Source organism: Salmo salar, chromosome ssa15, assembly GCF_905237065.1.
Source record: "Salmo salar chromosome ssa15, Ssal_v3.1, whole genome shotgun sequence".
Classification (NCBI taxonomy): domain Eukaryota; kingdom Metazoa; phylum Chordata; class Actinopteri; order Salmoniformes; family Salmonidae; genus Salmo; species Salmo salar.
Genome location: NC_059456.1, coordinates 40,481,942 through 40,508,214, shown reverse-complemented (window position 1 = coordinate 40,508,214; position 26,273 = coordinate 40,481,942). Strand labels below are relative to the sequence as shown.

Sequence of the window (26,273 nt, the reverse complement as noted above, 5' to 3'; positions counted from 1 at the left end):
TGAATTGACTAAATTCCTTATGTGAATTGTAACTCAGTAAAATCGTAGAAATTGTTGCGTTAATATTTTTGTTCAGCGTAGTATGGCGTAGCAATGCAACTACAGTCTCCTATTCACTTAGGTGTAGTCTACAGATAGTGTTTTATTTATTTTTATTTAACCAGGTAAATCAGTTAAGAACAAATTCCTATTTACAATGACAGCCTACCGGGGGACAGTGGGTTAACTGCCTTGTTGAGGGGCAGAACAACAGATTTTTACCTTGTCAACTCGGAGATTCAATCCAGCAACCTTTCAGTTACTGGCCCAACACTAACCACTAGGCTACCTGCCGCCCCAATTAAGGCAGTGTGATGGACATCGGTATGATATGACATGAGTGAAATCCCACAGCACTGAGCAGGCCTACAGGTTTCTCAGCTAAAGACTGCTATTGTGGACTGCCAAAAGGTAGTTGATAAGACACCCTGAACACAAAAGAAAGTGTCACTGTCCCTTGGTGATACTATACAACACTAAAGCAGCCTCTGGTCATAATTCCAATAACTAGTACAGAGGCAGCATCAAGAAAGGACACAGTCTGGGGCAAATACAAAGATTCCTGTGTGCATTGTCATATGCTCTGCTATTTATATTGCCTACAGTGTGCTATGAACTTGGGCTTTGCCATCACATGTACTAATTTCCAGTGTACCAATTTGTGATGCTCCAGAGTCTCCTTTCTCAGCCCAGTCCCACTCCCACCAATGACAGCAATAGAAAGGTTCTCAACACTGGTCCCCACTTTGGTGACATTTCGGTCCCAGTTATATCTGGCCTCTGATGAAATTACTCAGAGACAATGTAGTGTCCTATTGGAGGCCAGGGGCAGGCTGAAATAGTCTGCATGCCTTAAATTCATTCTTCATTCCTCATCAGGATAATTAGGAAAGAGAAGACTTTCAGGAGGAACTCTTTAACTCATCCTGCTATTGTCCTGTGAACAGTTGTTGTTGGATTCTTTGCATAGATCGAATTTCTAATTATGTCTGTTGAATTGCAATATGAAGCATATGTCTGTTGGTTATAACATGGTAAATTCCCAGGATTGTATGTCAATATAACTGCTTATTTGTCTGGCTTTAAGGCTATACTTACTTTAGGAAGGTATGCAGCATTCCTTATCTTGCTAATGTCTTGTCCATCAGGGTGTACTTTGGCCACGTGAGTCCACATCCTCTCCCAAGTGACACCGTCAATGGGAAAACCAGTTCTGTTCACGTAAAATAGCACCCCCCCATCTTTCTCCTCTTCCTCTCCCGATGAACGTCCAGCGTTGTTGGGGGTGCTAAGGGTGGCAGATTCAGCACCCGGGCTCGAGATGCAGTACGTACTGCCACTTGTGCTTTTGGATCGGTGCCTCCCCATTTTAGCGGCAGATGAACTAGTGCTAGTGGCGTTGGGTCCAGTCATTGTTCAATTCAAAAGTGGGGGTCCTGGCAGATGGCAGCCCGTGATGATTTGCTTAGCCTTTGTCAATAACCCAGGTTTGCTATAACAAACATGTTGCTGTACCAATATCCACTCCTGTACATCCATATAAAGGATACTGAAATCACATATTAACGAAATTATTTTTTGGGGCACGTGTCAAGCTTTATAGGTAGAAATGCACCAGAAAGAAATATGCATTTCATATATTTAGCTAAGCATAATCTTTAGCCATTAAAAAGTCTGAAAGATATAGGCTAGCAAGAAATCAAACCCCAAAGCATAGCCGACTAAAATACCGCATTGTGTGGACCATTCATAACAATGTAGTTTGCTAGTTGCCCGTAGTGGACTATTCACCGTTTGGCTTCCTCCTCTGTAACTTCATCCTTTGCTCAGAAAACTGCGGGGGCGACTGACTCCCACAGCTGACCTCTGCTATGCATTCCGTTCCGTTCGTAGTCTACTACATATTTCCCCAATATCGAGTAGGCTGTCTATTCGAAAGCTTCGTCCTCATGATGAAAACTCCTCTTTGGTCATTTAATCCTCCATCACATGGTTAATATTTTGGGATGAATGATTTCACTATGTTATTCTGCCTATCGTAACCCCGGCAGCCAGCCGTGTTCTGAATGATTTCATTGGCTGTACCAAGAAAGAGAAGCGGATTTAAATAGCCATAGCAAATAAGGAACGAGTCCCTTGCTGTGATTGGTGGTGATTGCGGATGAGGGCGTCAACAAGTGAAATTTGCAACAAACGGGATTTTTTTTTCTCAACGCCCGGTATTGTTTTGGTCAATATTTTTAAAATTATACTGTTATTATAACAGTGAGCAATGTAACAACTTCACCCGATTCAATTTAACAAGTGGTGTCTGACGTGAAATGGTCAGTGGCTATTTCGAAAATTATATTGGCTTGTTTTAGCAAGCAATGTACATGTTTACATATTGTCCAAGATTATCGAGGGCCAAATTATTAATGCAGAGGACAAATACATTTCATGTATTTATCAAATTGCCCTAGTGGCATATCAAGGTTACTCGTTTAGAAATATGAGAATAAGCACTCCAGTAACAGGTTAGTTTGCCAAATATGCCCTCTTCTGGACAATGTTCGCCAAACGCATATTCCAACATTTATTGGTCTAACTTTCTCTTCACGATTTCCAGTATTGGGCAAACCTAAATGCTAGCATTTCAATCACTTAGGATACTGTCACAAAACCATTATTAGAATACACTATATGCTTATGAAAATGTATTGGTCACCACATGAGGGCACTGTTGTTACAATATCTAGGTCATTAGCTAAAAGTCTTCTGTGACACCTCATGACTACAATTAATAAAACATATACAGAATTACAACATCCACTGACTATAGTAGCTGAGCTAAAAATCATTTTATTGTATTGTTTACAGTCTGTGTTTTATGTTTTGATTGCCACAGTACATTATCTGCAGATAAGCAAGTATACATGCGACTCCTTACCACCGACAAAAGCCCAAAGACAAACTACAGAGGCAAAACTAAAACCAAATTTTTACAGTACACTCTGGGGCACCTTGAAGGGATTGTGCAGCAGACACATTCTATAGCAGCTGCATTATAACAGTGTTGGCATTGACTATACTGTGGATTACTTTGCGAAATTATAAATCAGGCTGTCGAGACTTTAGACAGTGGTGTGTCAAAGCCATATGTTGTACTGCACATACTGTAAGTATAGTTCAAGGTCCGGATGTACTCATTTTCAGTTGGGAACAATGATTCAATTCAATGGTCTTGGTAAATGCAATACATTGAAATAAAGATGAATAAATAATTGAAACAAATAACTACATTGGTATAAGTGAACTATCAAATTTAGAAAAAAGCAAGGAAATGTTATGAATGTCCATATAGAAATGTTACTTCATCATTATTCAGAACTACATAAAACGCTAGAAAAGAGAGGAATACATCTGTCAAACAAATAAATGTTTTTTTTCTACGGACATAAGAAGCTAAATAATAACATTAGCTTTGATACGCAAATATTAATAATTATAAGCACTAATTTGGACATATCCTGCAGGAAGCAACCATTTAAAAACATTACATTGTTTTTTGAGATAGCAGAAACGCCTGGATCTTCTGATTATTGATGGGATGATATTACTTATTCCCGTTAAAACAAAGGAAATACAAGAGCCAAAATATAGCGGTTTAGAGATGTGCTGGGAAATACCTAGTCAGTTGTCCAACTGAATGTATTCAACTGAAATGTATCTTCCGCTTTTAACCCAACCCTATGAATCAAAGAGGTGCGGGGGGCTGCCTTGATCAAAATCCACGTTTTCGGCACCCGGGGATAAACTGCCTTGCTCAGGAGCAGAACGACAGATTTTTACCTTGTCAGTTCGGGGATTCGACCGGGAGGTTACCGTCCCAACGCTCTAACCACTAGGCTACCTACGGTGCATAGTCCTTATAGCCACAGTTTGAGCTATATAATCCACTGTGAAGGGTTGGAGCTATTTTAATTGTAACGCTGCAGTCATTATCACTCCTGTTTGTGCTTCATCATCCACACAGCTTTCTTAGTATTTCCACAAAATCCCTCTGGGTGGCGCTGCTATACCATTAGCTACCTATCTCGGCAGAACGGTTATCTGTGCCATTTATTCAACAAAGTTGTCAACATTTTAACATTTTATCACTTTCAAAAGCATGCACGTAAGTAATACACTGAAATGTAGATTGTGCATGTTGCACCTTCGTCATATGCATTGTGCATCTTAGTGCGTCATATTTGGTCCATATTTGTATGAATGGCTGACATGTCGTAGAGAACAAAACTGACACTGTTAAACTGCATTGTCATGCAATTAAAATAATGCAGCATCACAATAATAACATCACCATAATGACAACAATGTTCTTCCTCACAGGCTAAGGCAGGTCAGAGATCCTACATTATATTTCCCTTTTGATTTTGTGTAAGGCCTTAAATAAGAGACAGAAGTGGTTCATCAAGCAAAAGAAGGAGAGGACTATTGGAAGTTAAAAGGTGTATTTAGGTGCTTATAGTTTACCTATGTATAAAGAAATCATGGCTTGGCTAAAACCACTACAGTACAAACATTATAACACATTACAGTATACAATCCAAAGAAAAGGAGATTTCAAGTAACCTCAGGAAATGTTGTTGAATGCGTTGTAGGCCTCTGAAATGTTCAGTAGTGTTGAGCGACCTGACCCCCCCTGTCCTTTTTGGATTAAAGTGAGGTCTCATGGGAAAAGCTGACTGAAGTTTCCATCTTGACGCCATTGGTTGGCTTGTCTGAAGGGCACTCGGTAGGGACCTAAGACAGCAGAGAGAAATATATCTTTAATTAAAGTATTCTATTCTCCTTTCATGAGACAAAGTCTTCTCATCACTCAAGTAACTAGTTGTAACAATGTTATAAGCCAGTCACTGTATATTAAACCAACATAGTGGGGTACATAATCACAGTGCCAAATGATATTCTAGTATCCCATAACAACATCCGACAGCACAAGTTTTCAGATGCCCTATACTGACGTCAGCTATGCTCCTGGGAACTATAAAACTATACATCTTTTCAGTAAATATGCAACATGACTACTACTATACATATTTTGTCTAGTGACTGCCTGAAGACTATACCAAATAATCCATGGAAAACAAATGTATTAAAAGAATAATTTGCTTTTCCCAGCACGCAGCTCTCGACATGATAAAAATTCACATTAGATGAGCCCAGCAGAGTGGTCAGTGGCTGAGACACTGCAGGACTTTTCTGTCTTTTGAGGTTTGCCCGGCCCTTGATGTTGGGGATCTCATGAGATATGAGACAGCTTTCACAATGGCTGTCAATGTGAAAGAACAAACAGACGAGTGACCTGACATCTGCGTCATTCAAGGAAAAGTGATTAAGAGGAGGGTGACCTTTTAGGAGAAAGAAAAGGAAAATACAAAATCTCTCTCTGAGGTAAATGGACAGAATGTGACTTACTGCTTGAAGATTTCTGTGGTCCATGCCCATATTGACATTGTTTCTTTTCAGTTCTGATTTTATTAAGGCTGAAATAAACAAGTGAAAGTAATTAAGAGAGCCTCATCAAAAAATATATAAACATACAACGTTGTGGTGTAGCCTACATAGTATTGCATTGTATTTTATCAGCCTGTATCAGTTTTCATAGCAGAAGGTGGATCATATGGAAGACACCCACACTCCATAGAACAGATCAGAGAGCCAAACAACCTGTGAGAAAGATGCCCAGGAAGATCCAGACACAGAGGAACAGGTTCCCAGCCAGGGGGTTGTAGTCTGTTGTCAGTCTTCCCTGGATCAACGTGAAAATAATCCCAAAGATCTGAGGGAGGAAGAAGACATAGGAGGTGAGAAACACACTATACACCTGTAGTCCCTCAAGGGTACACTCTTAGAAAAAAATAGTTCCAAAAGGCTTCTTCAGCTGTCCCCATAGGAGAACCATTTTTGGTCCAAAGTACAACTATTTTGGGTTACATGTAGAACCTTCTGTGGAAAAGGTTCTCCATGAAACCCAAAAGAGTTCTACCTGGAACCAAAAGGGGTTCTTAAAAGGGTTTTTCTATGTGGACAGCCGAAGAACCATTATTGGTTCTAGATAGCACCTTTTTTTCCAAGAGTGTTGTCACCTCCTGACCAGTAAAGAGGTTATTTGTTATTGTAGTTTGGTCAGGGGGTGTTTGTTTAATGTGTTTCGGGGTTTGTTGGGCAATGTTCTATGTTAGTCTATTTCTATGTCTGTGTCTAGTTTATCTATTTCTATGCTTAGTTTATTGGTTTGACCTTCAATTGGAGGCAGCTGTTTCTCGTTGCCTCTAATTGAAGGTCCTATTTAGTAGGGGTGTTTTTTCATGGGTTTTTGTGGGTAGTTGTTCCATGTGTAGCTGTATGTCTCACAGGACAGTTTTTTCGTCGTTGTTGTTTTGATTAAGTGGTTTGTTTCGTTTTCTTCTCAATAAACAAGAAGATGAGCATACACATTCCCGCTGCGCCTTGGTCCCATCTTTACGACGAGTGTGACAAGTGTATACAAGTTTATAGTGACTAACAAAACAGATTACCAAACAAAAAACTTCTCAGACGCCCACTTGGCAAAGAAGCTAAATAATTTTATGAAGAGCTAGAATAGAAAGCAAATGTACTATGCAGACTTTGTGTGGGTAGGCAAATATTACATAATACACTGTTGAGGGGAGGACACATGCTGTGGTGCACGGGAATACCCAAAAGTATTTGCCTGAAAATATCACTGGAGGCAGTCGAGCATGGTTCCACAAACAATAAAAAAAATATTCATGATTGTTTAGATGATCATGTGTCTGTCGCTTACCTGTGCAAATGCATTAAGAAGACCAGAAGATGTCCCTTCCGATTCAGGATACGTAATTTCAACCCCAAATTCAAAGCCAAGCGGCAGGTAACCAGTCATGAAGAACCTACGATGTTAGGATGAAACAGTCAGAGGTCACCAAGCGCAACATAGCTTCAGCGTGTAAATCAGCTAGAAAGATGTGTCGGCATCGAGTAATTGTCTCTGGCCCCCTCCCAGTTAGGGGGAGTGATGAGCTCTACAGCAGAGTCTCACAACTCAATCGCTGCTTGAAAACTGTTTTCTGCCCCTCCCAAAAGATAGAATTTGTAGATAATTGGCCCTCGTTCTGGGACTCACCCACAAACAGGACCAAGCCTGGCCTGTTGAGGAGTGACGGACTCCATCCTAGCTGGAGGGGTGATCTCATCTTATCTACGAACATAGACAGGGCTCTAACTCCCCTAGCTCCACAATTAAATTAGGGTGCAGGCCAGGCAGCAGGCTGTTAGCCAGCCTGCCAGCTTAGTGGAGTCTGCCACTAGCACAGTCAGTGTAGTCAGCTCAGCTATCCCCATTGAGACCGTGTCTATGCCTCGACCTAGGTTGGGCAAAACTAAACATGGCGGTGTTCGCCTTAGCAATCTCACTAGAATAAAGACCTCCTCCATTCCTGCCATAATTGAAAGAGATCGTGATACCTCACATCTCAAAATAGGGCTACTTAATGTTAGATCCCTCACTTCAAAGGCAGTTATAGTCAATGAACTAATCACTGATCATAATCTTGATGTGATTGGCCTGACTGAAACATGGCTTAAGCCTGATGAATTTACTGTGTTAAATGAGGCCTCACCTCCTGGTTACACTAGTGACCATATCCCCCGTGTTGCGGAGGTGTTGCTAACATTTACGATAGCAAATTTCAATTTACAAAAAGAAAAACCACCAACGTTTTCGTCTTTTGAGCTTCTAGTCATGAAATCTATGCAGCCTACTCAATCACTTTTTATAGCTACTGTTTACAGGCCTCCTGGGCCATATACAGCGTTCCTCACTGAGTTCCCTGAATTCCTATCGGACATTGTAGTCATAGCAGATAATATTCTAATTTTTGGTGACTTTAATATTCACATGGAAAAGTCCAAAGGCCCACTCCAAAAGGCTTTCGGAGCCATCATTGACTCAGTGGGTTTTGTCCAACATGTCTCTGGACCTACTCACTGCCACAGTCATACTCTGGACCTAGTTTTGTCCCGTGGAATAAATGTTGTGGATCTTAGTGTTTTTCCTCATAATCCTGGACTATCGGACCACCATTTTATTACGTTTGCAATCGCAACAAATAACCTGCTCAGACCCCAACCAAGGAGCATTAAAAGTCGTGCTATAAATTCTCAGACAACCCAAAGATTCCTTGATGCCCTTCCATACTCCCTCTGCAAACCCAAGGACATCAGAGGACAAAAATCAGTTAACCACCTAACTGAGGAACTCAATTTAACTTTGCGCAATACCCTAGATGCAGTTGCACCCCTAAAAACTAAAAACATTTGTCATAAGAAACTAGCTCCCTGGTATACAGAAAATACATGAGCTCTGAAGCAAGCTTCCAGAAAATTGGAACGGAAATGGCGCCACACCAAACTGGAAGTCTTCCGACTAGCTTGGAAAGACAGTACCGTGCAGTATCGAAGAGCCCTCACTGCTGCTCGATCATCCTATTTTTCAACTTAATTGAGGAAAATAAGAACAATCCGAATTTTATTTTTGATACTGTCGCAAAGCTAACTAAAAAGCAGCATTCCCCAAGAGAGGATGGCTTTCACTTCAGCAGTAATAAATTCATGAACTTCTTTGAGGAAAAGATCATGATCATTAGAAAGCAAATTACGGACTCCTCTTTAAATCTGCGTATTCCTCCAAAGTTCCGTTGTCCTGAGTCTGCACAACTCTGCCAGGACCTAGGATCAAGGGAGACACTAAAGTGTTTTAGTACTATATCTCTTGACACAATGATGAAAATAATTATGGCCTCTAAATCTTCAAGCTGCATACTGGACACTATTCCAACTAAACTACTGAAAGAGCTGCTTCCTGTTCTTGGCCCTCCTATGTTGAACATAATAAATGGCTCTCTCCACCGGATGTGTACCAAACTCACTAAAAGTGGCAGTAATAAAGCCTCTCTTGAAAAAGCCAAATCTTGACCCAGAAAATTAAAAAAACTATCGGCCTATATCGAATCTTCCATTTCTCTCAAACATTTTTGAAAAAGCTGTTGCCTCACTGCCTTCCTGAAGACAAACAATGTATACGAAACGCTTCAGTCTGGTTTTAGACCCCATCATAGCACTGAGACTGCACTTGTGAAGGTGGTAAATGACCTTTTAATGGCGTCAGACCGAGGCTCTGCATCTGTCCTCGTGCTCCTAGATCTTAGTGCTGCTTTTGATACCATCGATCACCACATTCTTTTGGAGAGATTGGAAACCCAAATTGGTCTACACGGACAAGTTCTGGCCTGGTTTAGATCTTATCTGTCGGAAAGATATCAGTTTGTCTCTGTGAATGGTTTGTCCTCTTTCAAATCAACTGTAAATGTTGGTGTTCCTCAAGGTTCCGTTTAAGGACCACTATTGTTTTCACTATATATATTACCTCTTGGGGATGTCATTCAAAAACATAATGTTAAATTTCACTGCTATGCGGAAGCCCAAAAATTGCCCTCGCTAGAAGCCTGTGTTTCAGACATAAGGAAGTGGATGGCTGCAAACTTTCTACTTTTAAACTCGGACAAAACAGAGATGCTTGTTCTAGGTCCCAAGAAACAAAGAGATCTTCTGTTGAATCTGACAATTAATCTTGATGGTTGTACAGTCGTCTCAAATAAAACTGTGAAGGACCTCGGCGTTACTCTGGACCCTGATCTCTCTTTTGAAGAACATATCAAGACTGTTTCAAGGACAGCTTTTCTCCATCTACATAAAATTGCAAAAATCAGAAACTTTCTGTCCAAAAATGATGCAGAAAAATGAATCCATGCTTTTGTTACATCTAGGTTGGACTACTGCAATGCTCTACTTTCCGGCTACCCGGATAAAGCACTAAATAAACTTCAGTTAGTGCTAAATACGGCTGCTAGAATCCTGACTAGAAACAAAAAAAATTATCATATTACTCCAGTGCTAGCCTCCCTACACTGGCTTCCTGTTAAGGCAAGGGCTGATTTCAAGGTTTTACTGCTAACCTACAAAGCATTACATGGGCTTGCTCCTACCTATCTTTCCGATTTGGTCCTGCCGTACATACCTACACGTACGCTACGGTCACAAGACGCAGGCCTCCTAATTGTCCCTAGAATTTCTAAGCAAACAGCTGGAGGCAGGGCTTTCTCCTATAGAGCTCCATTTTTATGGAATGGTCTGCCTACCCATGTGAGAGACGCAGACTTGGTCTCAACCTTTAAGTCTTTACTGAAGACTCATCTCTTCAGTAGGTCCTATGATTGAGTGTAGTCTGGCCCAGGAGTGTGAAGGTGAACGGAAAGGCTCTGGAGCAACGAACCGCCCTTGCTGTCTCTGCCTGGCTGGTTCCCCTCTCTCCACTGGGATTCTCTGCCTCTAACCCTATTACAGGGGCTGAGTCACTGGCTTATTGGTGTTCTTCCATGCCGTCCCTAGGAGGGGTGCGTCACTTGAGTGGGTTGAGTCACTGATGTGGTCTTCCTGTCTGGGTTGGCGCCCCCCCCCTTGGGTTGTGCCGTGGCGGAGATCTTTGTGGGCTATACTTTGCCTTGTCTCAGGATGGCTGTGTTTTGGAAAAGTGGGTGGGGTTATATCCTGCCTGTTTGGCCCTGTCCGGGGGTATCATCGGATGGGGCCACAGTGTCTCCTGACCCCTCCTGTCTCAGCCTCCAGTATTTATGCTGTAGTAGTTTATGTGTCGGGGGGCTAGGGTCAGTCTGTTATATCTGGAGTATTTCTCCTGTCTTATCCGGTGTCCTGTGTGAATTTAAGTATGCTCTCTCTAATTCTCTCTTTTTCTCTTTCTCTCTCTCGGAGGACCTGAGCCCTAGGACCATGCCTCAGGACTACCTGGCATGATGACTCCTTGCTGTCCCCAGTCCACCTGGCCGTGCTGCTGCTCCAGTTTCAACTGTTCTCCGCGCGCTATGGAACCCTGACCTGTTCACCGGACGTGCTACCTGTCCCAGACCTGCTGTTTTCAACTCTCTAGAGACAGCAGGAGCGGTAGAGATACTCTCAATGATCGGCTATGAAAAGCCAACTGACATTTACTCTTGAGGTGCTGACTTGTTGCACCCTCGACAACTAATGTGATTATTATTATTTGACCATGCTGGTCATTTATGAACATTTTAACATCTTGGCCATGTTCTGTTATAATCTCCACCCGGCACAGCCAGAAGAGGACTGGCCACCCCTCATAGCCTGGTTCCTCTCTAGGTTTCTTCCTAAGTTTTGGCCTTTCTAGGGAGTTTTTCCTAGCCACCGTGCTTCTACACCTGCATTGCTTGCTGTTTGGAGTTTAGGCTGGGTTTCTGTACAGCACTTTGAGATATCAGCTGATGTAAGAAGGGCTATATAAATACATTTGATTTGATTTGAATAACAATATCATATCAGTGAACCATGCCTGCCCACAGGGAAAACACACTGCTTTATCTTGATGCCCTTGACGTTGATAATTGTTGAACATAACCAGGGCCGGACTGGCCATATGGTATTTTGGAAAAATGCCAGATGGGCTGGTCCATTTTTAGCCCAGTGGGCCTGTCCAGTTTAGTTTTTTTTGCACAAAATTATCATTATCTGGCTAATAATGGGGGCGTCAAGGAATAAAATGGGCCGGTGTGTTAGAAATGCCAGGGCAGATTTCTGGTTCCAGTCCGCCCCTGAACAATACATAAATAATAGAGACATTGCATGAGTGACTGTTTACCTTCAGAGCATACAAGAGAACGAGAAGCTGATGTCCAAAAGCTTATTAGACCATGGTATTGAAAGTAAAATAAGAGGCTTGCATTTGAAATGTCCTGAATGACACCCTATGGTTCACTACCTTGTCATGTAGACACAATGTGCAACATGGGCTATCATAACTATTTTACTTCTTAATTATCATTTCAATAAATTCTTTACAATCTGATAGGAAACCATTTCCTTTGTGGCTACAGGATCATGTCCGGTTACAAAGACGTCAGTTACACAAATGAGAAGCGTCTCTCAATGATGATGCTAGACAGTCTTTTTTTATCTAGTTCCAAGAGAGGGGTTATCTCCAGCCTTACCCCAGCACGCCGGCAGTGAAGAACACCAGGTAGATACTGTTGAGGTCCAGAGTGAAGGTGAACACCAGCATACCAATGAAGGACAGGATGTAGACAATCAAAGTGGTCATTCTGAAGAACAATCACAGAACAGAACATTTATGTAAATACAAGTGGATACATTCAATACCGAGAGTTTCACAATTAAAGAGGCAGTAGGGAGGTACCATGGGCAGGGAAAATGTACAATGTCACTTCCACCTTCATCATTCTCTATGTCTTAGGGAATTACATAGCCTATATACGTTTACTTTATTATTAATTACGTTAAAGCTTCCTGTAAATGTCACTGATTCTAACCATTGATTTCATACAAAACCCCGCACCAGTATGAGTAACATATCAGAACACATAGCACAGCTTCTCCAGAGGATAATCTGTTGAGCACAGGGTGACTTTCAGAGCAAATGAACATGATTTGCCATGTGAGAAATGTCCCTAAATGCATTAAGAGCAATTTACTACAAACCTGCATTATTAGGGTCTGAACTGGCAGGACTTAATTCTTGGAATGTACCATAGACTGCATATCTAAAGGGTGAGTTAAAACTCATAAACTTCAAAATTTGTGTATTTACAGAACTTCCCTTTCTAGTAACAGCAGAATCTGTCTGCAAAAAAGTTTCGAAAAATAACTATACCAATTTAAATAGACATACACTGTAACTGCCTTCCGCAGCTCCAGATTGCATCATGTGCAACATAGTTTCATGACTGTGTCAACAAATAATGTAGTGATTCATGTCATCGGTAGTTGTGCTTTAGGACAGTACCTACTTGTAGGTTTTGGTGTGATCCAGCCACAGTCCACAGATGATGGAACCCACCATTCCAGCCACCACAAGGGTGAGACCAATCCTGCCTGCATTCAGTTCCTGGTTCTGGGGTGATGAGGTTAATGTTAGTGTAGGGTAAAGCAGGCTTTTCTAGGGACATGTGCCACACTATCATATTCACATGAAGACCCATGGCTAAGAGCATTTAGTTAAAACTTGAGGCTCATGAGGACTCCAGACACAATATGGTCTGGATGCATGTATGACCTTTATTTTTTACTATTTTCTACTTTGCAGAATAATAGTGAGGACATTAAAACTATGAAATAACACATATGGAATCATGCGGTAACCAAAAAAGTGTTTAACACATCAAAATATATGTTATATATTAGATTCTTCAAAGTAGCCACCCTTTGCCTTGATGACAGCGTTGCACACTCTTGGCATTCTCTCAAACAGCTTCATGAGGTAGTCACCTGGAATGCATTTCAATTAACAGGTGTGCCTTGTTAAAAGTACATTTGTGGAATTTCTTTCCTTCTTAATTCATTTGAGCCAATCAGTTGTGTTGTGACAAGGTAGGGGTGGTATACAGAGTAGCCACCCTTTGCCTTGATTACAGCTTTGCACACTCTTGGAATTCTCTCAACCAGCTTCCCTGGAATGCTTTTCCAGCAGTCTTGAAGGAGTTCCCACATATGCCAACTTGTTGGCTGCTTTTCCTTCACTCCAACTCATCCCAAACCTGTAACGGTTGTCGTCTGGAATGGAGGACCAAAACGCAGCAGGAATGTGGATGCTCATCTTGTATTTTATTTTAAACTAAAGTGAACACCAAAATAACAAAAATGAAGAACTCACGAACAACAAAACAGTCTTGTCATGCTCACACATGCAAAACAAGAAACAATCTCCCACAAACACTAAACCAAACACATACCCACATATAGGACTCCCAATCAGAGGCAACGAGAACACACCTGCCTCCAATTGAGAGTCCAACCCCAATAAACCAGACATAGAAATACAAAAGACCAGAGACCACATAGAAATACAAACATAGAACATTACCCAAAAACCCGGAAATAATTAATCAAACGCCCTACTAAATAAACCACCACCCCGAACCACATAAAACAAATACCCTCTGCCACGTCCTAACCAAACTACAATAACAAATAACCCCTATACTGGTCAGGACGTGACAAAACCGTTGAGGTCGGGTGATTGTTGAGGCCAGGGCATCTCATGCAGCACTCCATCATTCTCCTTCTTGGTCAAATAGCCCTTACACAGCCTGGATGTGTGTTGGGTCACTGCCTGTTGAAAAACAAATGATAGTCCCACTAACTGCAAACCAGATGGGATGGCGTATCGCTGCAGAATGCTGTGGTAGGCATGCTGTTTAAGTGTGCCTACAATTCTAAATGAATCACAGTGTCACCAGCAAAGCACCCCCACACCATCACACCTCCTCCTCCATGCTTCTTAGTGGGAACCCCACATGCGGAGATCATCCGTTCACCTACTCTGAATCTCACAAAGACACAGTGGTTGGAACCAAAAATCTTACATTTGGTCTCATCAGACCAAGGGATAGATTTCCACCGGTCTAATGTCCAGTGCTCATGTTTCTTGGCCCAAGCAAGTCTCTTTTTCTTATTGGTGTCCTTTAGTAGTGGTTTCTTTGCAGCAATTCGACCATGAAGGCCTGATTCATGCAGTCTCCTCTTGTCACGTCCTGACCAGTATAAGGGTTATTTGTTATTGTAGTTTGATCAGGACGTGGCAGAGGGTATTTGTTTTATGTGGTTCGGGGTCGTGGTTTATTTAGTAGGGCGTTTGATTTATTATTTCCGGGTTTTGGTTTATGTTCTATGTTTTGTACTTCTATGTTCTTTCTGGGTTGGTATATTTCTATGTGTAGGTTAATGGGGGGTTGGACTCTCAATTGGAGGCAGGTGCTTTCTCGTTGCCTCTGATTGAGAGTCCTATATAATGGTAATTGTTTGGTTTAGTGTTTGTGGGTGATTGTTTCTTGTTTTGCCTGTGTGAGCCTGACAAGACTGTTTTGTTGTTCGTGCGTTTTGTTGTTTTGGGTGTTCACTTTATTTAAAAATAAATATCAAGATGAGCATCCACATTCCTGCTGCGTTTTGGTCCTCCATTCCAGACGACAACCGTTACACCTCTGAACAGTTGATGTTGATGTGTCTGTTACTTGAACTCTGAAGTATTTATTTGGGCTGCAATTTTCTGAGGCTAGTAACTCTAATGAACTTATCCTCTGCAGCAGAGGTAACTCTGGGTCTTCCTTTCCTGTGGCGTTCCTCATGAGAGACAGTTTCATCATAGCGCTCGATGGCTTTTGTGACTGCACTTGAAGAAACTTTCAAAGTTCTTAATTTTCCGGATTGACCTCATGTCTTAAAGTAATGATGGACTTGTGTTTCTCTTTATTTGAACTGTTCTTGCCATAATATGGACTTGGTCTTTTACCAAATACGGCTATCTTCTGTATACCACCCATACCTTGTCACAACAAAACTGATTGGCTCAAACGCATTAAGAAGGAAAGAAATTCCACAAATGTACTTTTAACACAGCACACCAGTTAATTGAAATGCATTCCAGGTGACTACCTCATGAAACTGGTTGAGAGAATGCCAAGAGTGTGCAAAGATGTCATCAAGGCAAAGGGTGGCTACTTTGAAGAATCTCAAATATAAAATATATTTAGATATGTTTAACCCTTTTTTTTGATTCCATGTGTGTTATTTCATAGTTTTGATGTCTCCAATATTATTCTACAATGTAGAAAATAGTAAAAAGAAAGCATCCCTAGAATGAGTAGGTTTGTCCAACCTTTTGACTGGTACTGTACATGGTGTATCAGTTTAGGGGGTACAGTTCAGGGATTTATGGAAAGTCTGGTGGGAAAGTGATGTTTATGTCATCTGACATGTTAAAATGAGAGAAGGCTGCTACTAGAGTTCACAGAAAGTTGCTTGTCTTTCAGTCTTTTAGCCAACCCTGATTGACTCTCTCCTCCATGGGTAGCAGGCATGCGTAAAAAGCTGATAATGAACTTCAAAGCGGGAGACAATGGATTCGTGCCCTTTCATGGTTTCTGCTCTCATTTAACTCCATCTCTTTACAGAGAAAGCCTTTTCCCTAAATTATTTACTACTGTCCTGTTCAAGAGCTTGTGTTTGATCTAGCTATGCATGTAGTAAATCAACTTATCAAATAATCTTCATTTTCAGTCATTGGAATACACATCTTTTGTACTCCACTTACCTCGTAACAAGCCATAATCATCTGATTGAGGAGTGTTGACACAGAGTAGAAAGAACCAGTCATGATACCTAAAAGAAAATGGGAAACAAAATAGATTTATTTCAATATTTCATCCCGCCATAGTGATATCAATTCCAAGAATCTATGTAGTACACACAAAACCATGAAAATAACTGAACACCAACAAAATAAACTCTCTAGAGGTCAAATCCAAGAAACATGCATAACTGGACTGAGCACTGGGCAGTCAGTCTGCCTTGGGTGCATGGGGTTAAAGGACAGATCTCATCTGCCTTGTATGGGGTTAAAGACAGATGGATCTCATAATAGAACAAATATCCCCAGCAAACAATCAGTGAATGAACAGAATGCAATAACAAGAGACTTTGGTCCACACTCAGGATAACTGGCCTGGCCCCAGATCTGTATGTGCTTCGGCCAACTCTAACTTTATTTGTCATGTAAAAACACATTTGGCATGACAACAAACCCAACAGATGAGTTTGCTAAAGCACAGACCTGGCAATTAGTCAGGTGTCTCACCATAACTTTAAGGTAGCTTTGTGTTACAGTGGTAATAACATGGTTATAGTAAGTGTAGTAACAACATAAGGAGCAAAATAAGGTACGGTTATGATAAGTCTGGTGTCTCACCATAACTGATGAGCAGTAGGATGAAAGGTTTGTTCTTGAACAGGTTTATGATGGACTGTCTGTAGGAGTAGTCTTCAGGAGCACAGTCAGGCAGGACAGCCTGAGCTTGGCTGGGAGGCAGTGAGGGTCTGTCTTTCATGACTAAGAGAGAAGAGACATAGTCAACACTAACACGCTGTATTTACAGCTTTACAATATAATGACCAAGTGTTTGTTTCTTGCTTCAAATGCACTCAGTAGCTTATGACTGCAATGACTCATTCCTGATTTTGCAAAACGCTATCACAGCTTATTGTGAAATAAACACAAATTACTTACTCGAAATTCGTGACAGGCACACTTTGTGTGTATTACACAATTTTCTTCACAATGCATTTTGTGTGTATTTCTTTCTTCATAATGCATTTGAGTACATTAAACGAATTCCAATTTGTTGTGGCTAACTTTAGCTAGGCTAGCTAGGTGGCTAACGTTAGCTAGACCGCTAACATTATAGCTCGGCTAGGGTTTGCTAGACGTTCGCATTATATGCCCACCCATCCTCAATGACCAACCTCCTTCCTATCGTTTCTGTCTTAAGTAACCTACTGTCTTTCTCTGTGATTGAAATTCACTGTATACAAAATGTTCTGCTGCACACAAAAAATTACATATTTTATTGTGCCTGTCAAAAATGTCCAATAAGTAATTTGTGTCTATTTCACAATAATCTGTGATACTGGGTTGGATTTACTGTGGTATATTTGCATGGTTGTATGGAATGCGTAGCCTATAGAAATTCTACAGTGCCTTCAGAAAGTATTCACACGCCTTGAATTTTTCCACATTTTGTTGTGTTACAGCCTGAATTTAAATTGATTACAATTATATTTTTGTGTCACTGATCTACACACAATACCCCATAATGTGAAAGTGTAATTTTGTATGTAGAACATTTTACAAAATTAATAAAAGGACCACAGGAGGAGGCAGGTGGCTGGGTCCAGGGGCAGGCAGGTCATACACAGGGGGTCCAAAAAGGCAACAGTACAGGCAGGGAAAAGGCTAGTAACGTCGTCCGGGAGATTGAGCAATAGGTTGATAACAGGAAATCCGATAGGCTAAAGTACAGGCAGGGAATAGGCAAAAGGCGTCGTTAGTGAGGCAGGCAAAAACTATTATACATGGGAGGAGTAAATTACGGGACAAACGGAGCTCCGAATAGAAGCGTGTCACAAAACAAACAATACCTCACAATGATGGGGTGCAAAGAACTGAACTAAATAGTGTGTGATAATGACATACAGGTGTGTGAACAGGTGATCAGAATTCAGGCGATTGGGATCTGGAGAGTGAGTTGCGTTCAGGGGATCTATGTGTTTGAGAGTGTGAGCTGGAAGGTGGGCTGGAAAGTGAGCTGGAAAGTGAGCCACACACGTTGCCCAGGGTGGAAGAGTGGAGTAGGTCGGCAATGCCGGTCAATGAACCGTTTCTGGGAGAAGGAAGCTTGACGGAGGTGCCAATGTGCGGTCTCCCAAACCTGCTCACTCCGTCGAAACCACTCATCGATGGCAGGCACAGTTCCGGGCTCTGTCTCCCATGGGAACATGGGGGTTTGGTATCCGATGACACACTGAAAAGGAGTGAGGAATGCACCAGGGAGTTCTGTGCGTATTCGGGCCAGGCAAGATAGCGACTCCACTCGTGTGGTTGGTGGGTGCAGTGTTGGCGAAGGTACTTCCCCATTTCCTGATTCAGGCGTTCTGTCTGCCCGTTGGTTTGGGGATGGTATCCGGAGGATAGGCTGATGGAGACCCCTAGTCGGTTGCAGAAAGCTCGCCACACCCTAGAGATGAACTGGGGTCCCCGATCCGACACGATGTCTTCCGGGATCCCATACAGACGAAACACCTGTGGAACATGCACTCGGCCATTTCCATGGCATTAGGTAGATGTGGAAGGGGGATGAGTTGCACATCTTGGAGAACCGGTCCACTACAACTAAAATAGTCGTGAAGCCCGACGAGTCTGGAAGATTCATGAGGAAATCCATGGCAATGTGGGACCATGGTCTGTGTGGTGCAGGTAAAGGCTCGGGCTTACTGGTAGGTAGTTGGCAAGGGCTCTTTGCCCATGCACAGACGGGACAAGAAAAAACGTAATCTCGGACGTCTGCTGTTAGGGATGAACACCAGAACTTGCGTGTTAGTTGCTCCGTGGTCCGGGTGATCCCGGGATGGCCAGAACTCGGCGAGGTATGGCACCACTACATTAGTTGGGGTCTGACGGACGCCAGAAAGTAAGTCTTGCCTGCAGGGGTGTCGGGAGGTGCTGGGTCGTGGCATAGGGCCTCTTGGACGGCTGATTGGCTTTCCTACTGTATGCGTCCCACGACACAAGACGGAAGCAGGATGGGTGCGGGAGCTGGGTTAGAGGAAGGGGAGTCAAATAGACGGATAAGGAATCAGCCTTCACATTTTTCTTGCCGCGCAGAAGGTGAAGTTGAATCGGGTGAAGAAGAGTGCCCAGCGAGTGTGTCTGGGTTTGAGCCTCTTAGCACTTCTTAAGTACTCCAATTTACGGTGGTCGGTAAGGACAAGGAATGGGTGATGAGCTCCCTCTAACCAGTGGCGCCACTCTTCAATAGCCAGCTTAATGGCTAGGAGCTCTTGGTTCCCCACATCATAGTTCCTCTCAGTGGGTGACAGTTTGTTGGAAAAGAAGCCACATGAGTGTAATTTGGGAGGTGTCCCTACCCGCTGAGAGAGCACCGCTCCTACGCCGACCTCGGATGCATCAACCTCCAGAACAAAAGGAAGGGTAGGATCTGGCTGCCTAAGGATGGGTGCTGAGGTGAAGAGGCGTTTCAAGGTCTCAAATGCAGTAAGGGTGGTGTCGGTCCATTGGAGGGTACTGGTTTTTGACTGGTGAGAGCTGAGAGAGGAGCGGCTGTGCTGCTGCAGTTTTGGATGAACCGGCGGTAGTCGTTGGAGAATCCTAGGACACGTTGTAGTTTCTTTACGGTGGTAGTTTTGGGCCAGTTAAGCACGGCTGTGACTTTGCCTTCATCCATGTTGACCCCTCCTGGTGTCAACACGAACCCTAGGAAGGTTACCGTAGTAACGTGAAAGGTGCTCTTCTCAGCCTTGACATTAAGGTGGTGGTCCTGTAGCCATTGGAGGACCTGTTGCACATGCTGTACGTGTTCTGCAATGGAGTGAGAGTAGATCAAGATATTGTCAATGTACACGATGAGGAACTGGTTGATCATGTCCTGGAAAACTTAATTCAAGAAGGACCGGAAGACTGTGGGAGCATTGGTGAGACCGTAGGGCATAACCAGGTATTTGTAGTGACCCCTAGCGGTGATGAATGCCGTCTTCCACTCATCCCCACTTCGGATACGGTCCAGGTTGTAAGCACTACCTAAGTCCAGATTGGAGTAGATGGTAGCCTGTCCAACTTGTTCTAGTGCGGCCAGAAATCAGAGGGAAGTGATTATTGATGGTAAGGTCATTGAGGGGTCGGTAATCTATGCAGGGGCAGAGACTACCATCCCTTTTTCACAAAAAAGAAACGGGATGCAGCCGGAGATGTGGATGGACAGATGAATCCCATGTTGAGGGTGTCACGACTTCTGCTGAAGTCGGTTCTTCTCCTTGTTCGGGCGGTGTTCGGTGGTCGACGTCACCGGTCTTCTAGCCATCGCCGATCCATTTTTCATGTTCCATTTGTTTTGTCTTGTTTTCACACACACCTGGTTTCAATTCCCTAATTACATGTTGTATATTTTCCCTCTGTTTCCTCCATGTCCTTGTCGGGAATTGTTTATTTTGTAAGTACTCGTGCTATGTGTTACTGGTGGGCTACGGGTTTTGTACCCATGTGTTTGTTGTTTTGTATGCCGTTAGTTTTATATATTAAACTGTTCCGGCTATTCACCAAGTTCTGCTCTCCTGCGTTTGATTTCCCTGCCACCAGTTACGCACCCCTTACAGAGGGCCTCTTCTATATAGGTGTCCATAGCCTCTTTCTCTGGGATGGACAAGGGGTAGATCAGACCCTAGGGGGCGAAGTCCCAGGAAGGAGGTCGATCGGGCGATGAGGGGGCAGAATGGGCGCCTTTTTCTTGCTGAAGACACTCAGGAACTGGGCATATACAGGTGAGATGTGGATTGGAATGGCAGACTCCGGTCCTTCTATAGAGGTGGCTCGACAGGGTAGACTGAAGCAGTTCTTAAAACAGGCGGGAGACCATGACAGCAGTTCCCCTTGCCACCAGGAGATGGCAGGGTCGTGAAGGCATAGCCAGGGGTGACCAAGGATGAGGGGTTCCTTAGGCGAAGACAACACCATTAACTGAATGACCTCAGAGTGAAGGAGGCCAATCGGAAGGGTGATACTTTCGGTCATCCGAGTCACAAGACCAGTGCTGAGAGGTTGTCCGTCCAGCGCATTAATCCCAAAGGGAGGATTAACAGGGATTAGTTTGACTCTTAACTGTTGTGCCAATTGTTTGTCAATGAAATTACCTGTTCCCCCCGAGTCCACTAGTTCCTCCACAAACTGAGTGACCCCATTAGCAGAAAGAAGAGCCAGGATACCAAACTGCCTTTTGGTAATATTCAAAAACGTAGAGATGCTTACCTGGGCAGAAGTGGAGGGGTTGTGGTCATCCCTTCGTGGGGGGCGAATCAGACAGCTATTGAGTAGGGGGTTACTCTCTCCACAATCGAGGAACAGGTTCACGTAACCTCCGATGTCTCTTATCAGGCGTGAGAGGGGCGCGGCCGAGTTGCATGGTTCGGGGCATTTGGACCGTGGTGGGCGAGAGAAGGGCTTGGAAGACTCGCAGGCCATGGGCAACTGTATAGGTCTGAAGTCCACCAGTAGGTTGCCAATGCATATGGATGTATTGGTTTAGGTCTGTTAAATCTCCTTGCAGGCCAGTTCGGTCTGTCACTTCCGATTAAGACCCCTCCGGTAGACTGTAAGGAGAGCTGGTTCACTCCATCCACTGACGGCAGCCATGGTGCGGAACTCAAGGCATACTCAGTGGTGAACGGCCCTGTTGCAGCTCACATAACAGGTCCCCGGTGTGACGACCTGAAACTGAATCGTCGAACACCTCCTTGAAGAGGGCGTGGAAACGTGATTCAGAGGACAGATCAGAACTTTGAGCGGCCCACAGGGCTGTGACCCAATCCAGAGCTGTGCCTGTGAGTAGGGAGATGACGAAGTCCACCCTGTCTTTGTCAGAGGTGAAGTCAGCGGCGTGATGGTCTATGTACCGGTTACATTGCATGAGGAATCCTTGACATTTCCCTGGGGAGCCGTCATATTTATTAGGCATAGATATGGAGGGGGAGATGAACGAGAGGAGGCTGTGGCACCTGATATTGGCGAAGCAGGAATGGACTGGCGAAGGAGGTCGCAGAGTTCATTGATTCGTTCCTCCTGTCGGGCTAGATGTAGCTGCAGCTCCGCTGAATCCATCTGTCGTTTTTGGTGAGGTATTCTGTAATGAACATGATGGGAAACAGAGAGCTGGTATCAAGCGCAGGGCGCAGCAGGTGTTTATTGTGAAGGACCACAGGAGGAGGCAGGTGGCTGGGTCCAGGGGCAGGCAGAAGGTCATACACAGGGGGTCCAAAAAGGCAACAGTACAGGCAGGGAAAAGGCTAGTAACGTCGTCCAGGAGATCGAGCAATAGGTTGTGTAGTGGAAGAATCAGAATTAGTTGTGTAACATAGATAATTAAGATGTCTTATCTGCATAATATACTTATGTGATATACTTGTTATTAGAATGTATCCCTTCGGACTCTGGTGTTGGGAGTTGCACTTCTACCCTCAGCTGGGGCTCAGTCACCTGGGGCCCAGAGAGGGGAGTGGTCAGGCTTATCTTTCACATGTCCCTGGTGCTATGCGGTATATCAGAAAGGGAAGAGGACAGGAGGGAACATTGTCTTCATATGTGAATGTGTCTACCTATTCTTAAACCATGTGAAGGGATGGCGTGATTAATGGGGAACCAATTACTTGTCTGTGCACCAGTCACTCCCTCCTTTGGCATTGGGGGATGTGTGTGGTAGTGTCTGGAACCATTGTATGTCATCTCTGATGTTGCACTTAACCTGGGTTAGTGTATGACCTAGAGGCTCACTCCCCTCAGTGAGCTTGTCCAGGAGTGGGGTCAAGAAGGGGTTTTACTTGAGATGGGAGTATCTGGAGTTGACAATTGATTTATGCCATTGGATAAGTTGGTGTTTTTGTGCTATGAAGTACCAGGAGCGAGATTGGAACCTCGTCTTAAGGACCAAGATGAACGATCATTTATAACGAATTCTATCTGGCTACGGGATACTCCTTTCTCATTTAAAAAGTCTCACCTTGTCACCCAGGGAGGATCTTGGCTATAAAAGACCTTTGTACTTTTGTCTCGTCGCTTTTCAACGAATCATTAGAGACGGTGATTCGTCGACCAGCCATTGCTATTGCAAAGCTCTCACTATTAAAGATTTAGTTTAAGTATAACTCTGACTTGTGTGATAAGTTTGTCTCTCCTCATTTGATAGTAAAGAAATGAACCACCACAGTTGATAACAGGAAATCTGATAGGCTCTCACTGCTGCAACTCCTGTACATACTCGGGAGGCGAAGGTCGAGAGCCGTACGTCCTCCAAAAGACAACCCAACCAAGCCGTTCTGCTTCTTGACACAATGCCCACTTAACCCAGAAGCCAGCCACACCAATTAGTCGGAGGAAACACTGTACATCTGGCGACCATGTCGGCATGCACTATGCCCGGCCCACCACAGGAGTCGCTAGTGCGCGATGAAACAAGGACATCGCTGCCGCCCAAACCCTCCCCTAACCAAATTGTGCGCCACCCCATGGGTCTCCCGGTCACGGCCGGCGGCGACAGAGCCTGGACTCTAACCCAGAATCTCTAGTGGCACAGCTAGCACTGCAATGCAGTGCCTTAGACCACTGCGCCACTCGGTAGGCCGGGGTGTGAATACTTATGTAAATTCGATACTTCTGTATTTAATTTTGAATAAATTAGCACAAATTTTAAAAACATGTTTTCACTTTGTCATTATGGGGTATAGTGTGTAGATGGGTGAGCAAAATAAAATATTAAATCCATTTTGAATTCAAGCTGAAACACAACAAAACGTGGAATAAGTCAAGGGGTATGAATACTTTCTGAAGGCATTGTAAATGCAGTCGTCTGGACCTATGGAGTTAGTTACTACAGTGACTAAATCAGGGCTCTCCAACCCTGTTCCTGGAGAGCTACCCTCCTGTAGGTTTTGGCTCCAACCCCAGCTGTAACTAGCTTATCAACCAGCTAATTATTAGAATCAGGTGTGCTAGATTAGGTTTGGGATGAAAACCCACAGGACGGTAGCTCTCCAGGAACAGGGTTGGAGAGCCCTGGACTAAATTATGTGCTATCAATCGGATGCATTTCTGCACAACACCATTCCAGATGGCATGATGAGGATTGTGTCAACTTACCAATTACAGTCAAGATGAAGAGAGCAGTGGAGACTGCAGCCGTCCAATAAAACATAACACTGATGTTGTGTCCCATCAGCTTTATGTCTTCCACAGTGTTGGGGACCAAGACAGGTGGAAGCAGGAAGCCAATGGCAGTGCCCAGCTAGAAAGGGATCAGACAAATACATCAATGTCACATATTCCATCAAAATACAGAAATAAATAGTTATGGTTATTTTTATACAGCAGCATAAACATGTACATCATGAGCATGCAGGCCTACAGTTTACAATATGATTAGGCTAAAGGATTCAATAGGTGCCACCCATATCATGACTCAATACACACGCACCTGGTTACCCAGCACGGCAGTGGCACATGCAGTAGACACCTCCTTCGGGCCAAACCACACTGATGCAATCTTAGAGGGCAGCCCGAGGATGAAGACTTGGGCTATGGAACATATTATCTGTCCGGTCATTGTCACACCGAACAGATCTGGCCGGACGCTGGCGCATTTCACCCACGCACCGACGCAGTTCAAACCTGCGCCCATAAGGGCTGTCAGTTTCAGTCCTTTTTTATCCAGTAACCATGTTGCTGGGAAGATCAAAGGCACATACGCGACCATGTATACAATTGACAGCCAGTCGATCTTGTCGCTGGATACATTGTAGAAGTGGGTAAAAATGTTGGTGATGATGCTGTACTGGATCCATTGAAATGCGTTGACGAGGGAGTAAAAGCTGAACACAGCTAAAACGGCGAATCTTCTCCAATAGAGTTTCGTTTCGATACATTTTTCCTCTCCAGGAAGCATAGCCTGCTTCTCATCTGGAGGGATCTCTTGTTCCAACGCCTTCGAGTCCAGTTCTGTCAGATGTGCCGATCCATTCGTTAGAGCGGTGTACTGATCCCCTATTGGGACTGACCCGTTACGCACCGAGCTCTTGCATGAGATGTCTATTTCGTCAGGTGCGTTGTCACGTCGCAGATGCTCCTGTACCAACTCGCCAGCCAACATGATGCTGCGCCAACGTCGCCTATCTCTATAGCCTATACCCTAAATACAGGAAGCACGTTTACGCAAAATAGGGCAGATCCAACATTCAGTTAGTAGATAAAACAACTATACACCGTTTTATGAAAAAGTCAATTTAAAATATTGTAGTCTATCTATCTGTATTCGCTCTCATAAGCGCCTTCTTTCGCATGGTCCTGCTGTAGCCTAGTTATGTCCGTGCCGCTTTTGTTCAGTGCATGGGAGTGGAGAGTACTGTAAGGCAGGGCGCATTTACATCAGACAACTCAAATATAGAGGCCTTCGGATGATGACTCCGACCAATCAAAATACCTGATTTGGAGGGTTATGGCGGTTACTATCCCCAACCAGTCATGGACATGTGAATGGAAGAAGTGCTCACCGGCCTCTATATGCCTTCAAATAAACTGGATAATTTCCTTAATAGAATTGAGGTTGTTCAAAGGTGTATGTGTTCATTAGTGACACATGGTCTCCTCATTATCTCTCCCTAATCCTAATCTTAGGTTAACCTAATAGACCTGCCTAGCATATACTGTACAGTAGGATACTCGCACTGGAAAACAAACGATTGAGACAATCTATACCTAAAATGTGTAATAAAATCATCCACCTCAATGACATAGGCCTAACAAATCAATTTTCTCTGCTAATTGTAGACCTTCAATTTGTAGATGGGAGGTGAATTTACACTTTTATTCATTATGTTTTTGAAAATGCGGGTCTTTCTTTTCGTCCTCAGATTTACCACGATTAAATACGTTTCAAGAGGCACTGGCACACGTAGGCCTACATCACCACACTTCC

The 26,273-nt window shown here is 43.5% G+C and overlaps 2 protein-coding genes across 2 annotated transcripts in view; both read right to left on the bottom strand.

The window, feature by feature from the left end:
* vash2 (vasohibin 2) overlaps positions 1-2,114 on the bottom strand; it is a 33,997-nt gene extending 31,883 nt beyond the window's left edge. Inside the window, exon 1 of the mRNA XM_014144510.2 lies at positions 1,138-2,114. Within this exon, the coding sequence (XP_013999985.1) occupies positions 1,138-1,452 (315 nt within the window). The 5' untranslated portion in view covers positions 1,453-2,114. The remainder of the gene's footprint in view (positions 1-1,137) is intronic.
* Positions 2,115-2,864: 750 nt separating this feature from the next.
* On the bottom strand, positions 2,865-25,879 carry flvcr1 (FLVCR choline and heme transporter 1). The gene is made up of 10 exons (XM_014144509.2): positions 24,777-25,879; positions 24,443-24,587; positions 16,937-17,077; positions 16,283-16,350; positions 12,981-13,084; positions 12,165-12,275; positions 6,872-6,977; positions 5,752-5,863; positions 5,500-5,567; positions 2,865-4,824 (listed from the first exon to the last, which is right to left on the bottom strand). Exons 1-10 carry the CDS (start codon positions 25,446-25,448, stop codon positions 4,738-4,740), a joined length of 1,614 nt encoding a protein of 537 aa, XP_013999984.2. The 5' UTR covers positions 25,449-25,879; the 3' UTR covers positions 2,865-4,737.
* Between the last annotated feature and the right edge of the window lie 394 nt (positions 25,880-26,273).

Excerpts from the sequence above, each read along its gene's own strand:
- flvcr1 (XM_014144509.2), bottom strand. The coding sequence starts at position 25,448 with ATGTTGGCTGGCGAGTTGGTACAGGAGCATCTGCGACGTGACAACGCA. Across the intron at positions 24,588-24,776 it reads CTGCCGTGCTGGGTAACCAG|CTGGGCACTGCCATTGGCTT; the intron begins GTGCGTGTGTAT and ends ATCCCTTTCTAG. Across the intron at positions 6,978-12,164 it reads TTCACTGCCGGCGTGCTGGG|GTTCTTCATGACTGGTTACC; the intron begins GTAAGGCTGGAG and ends CTAACATCGTAG.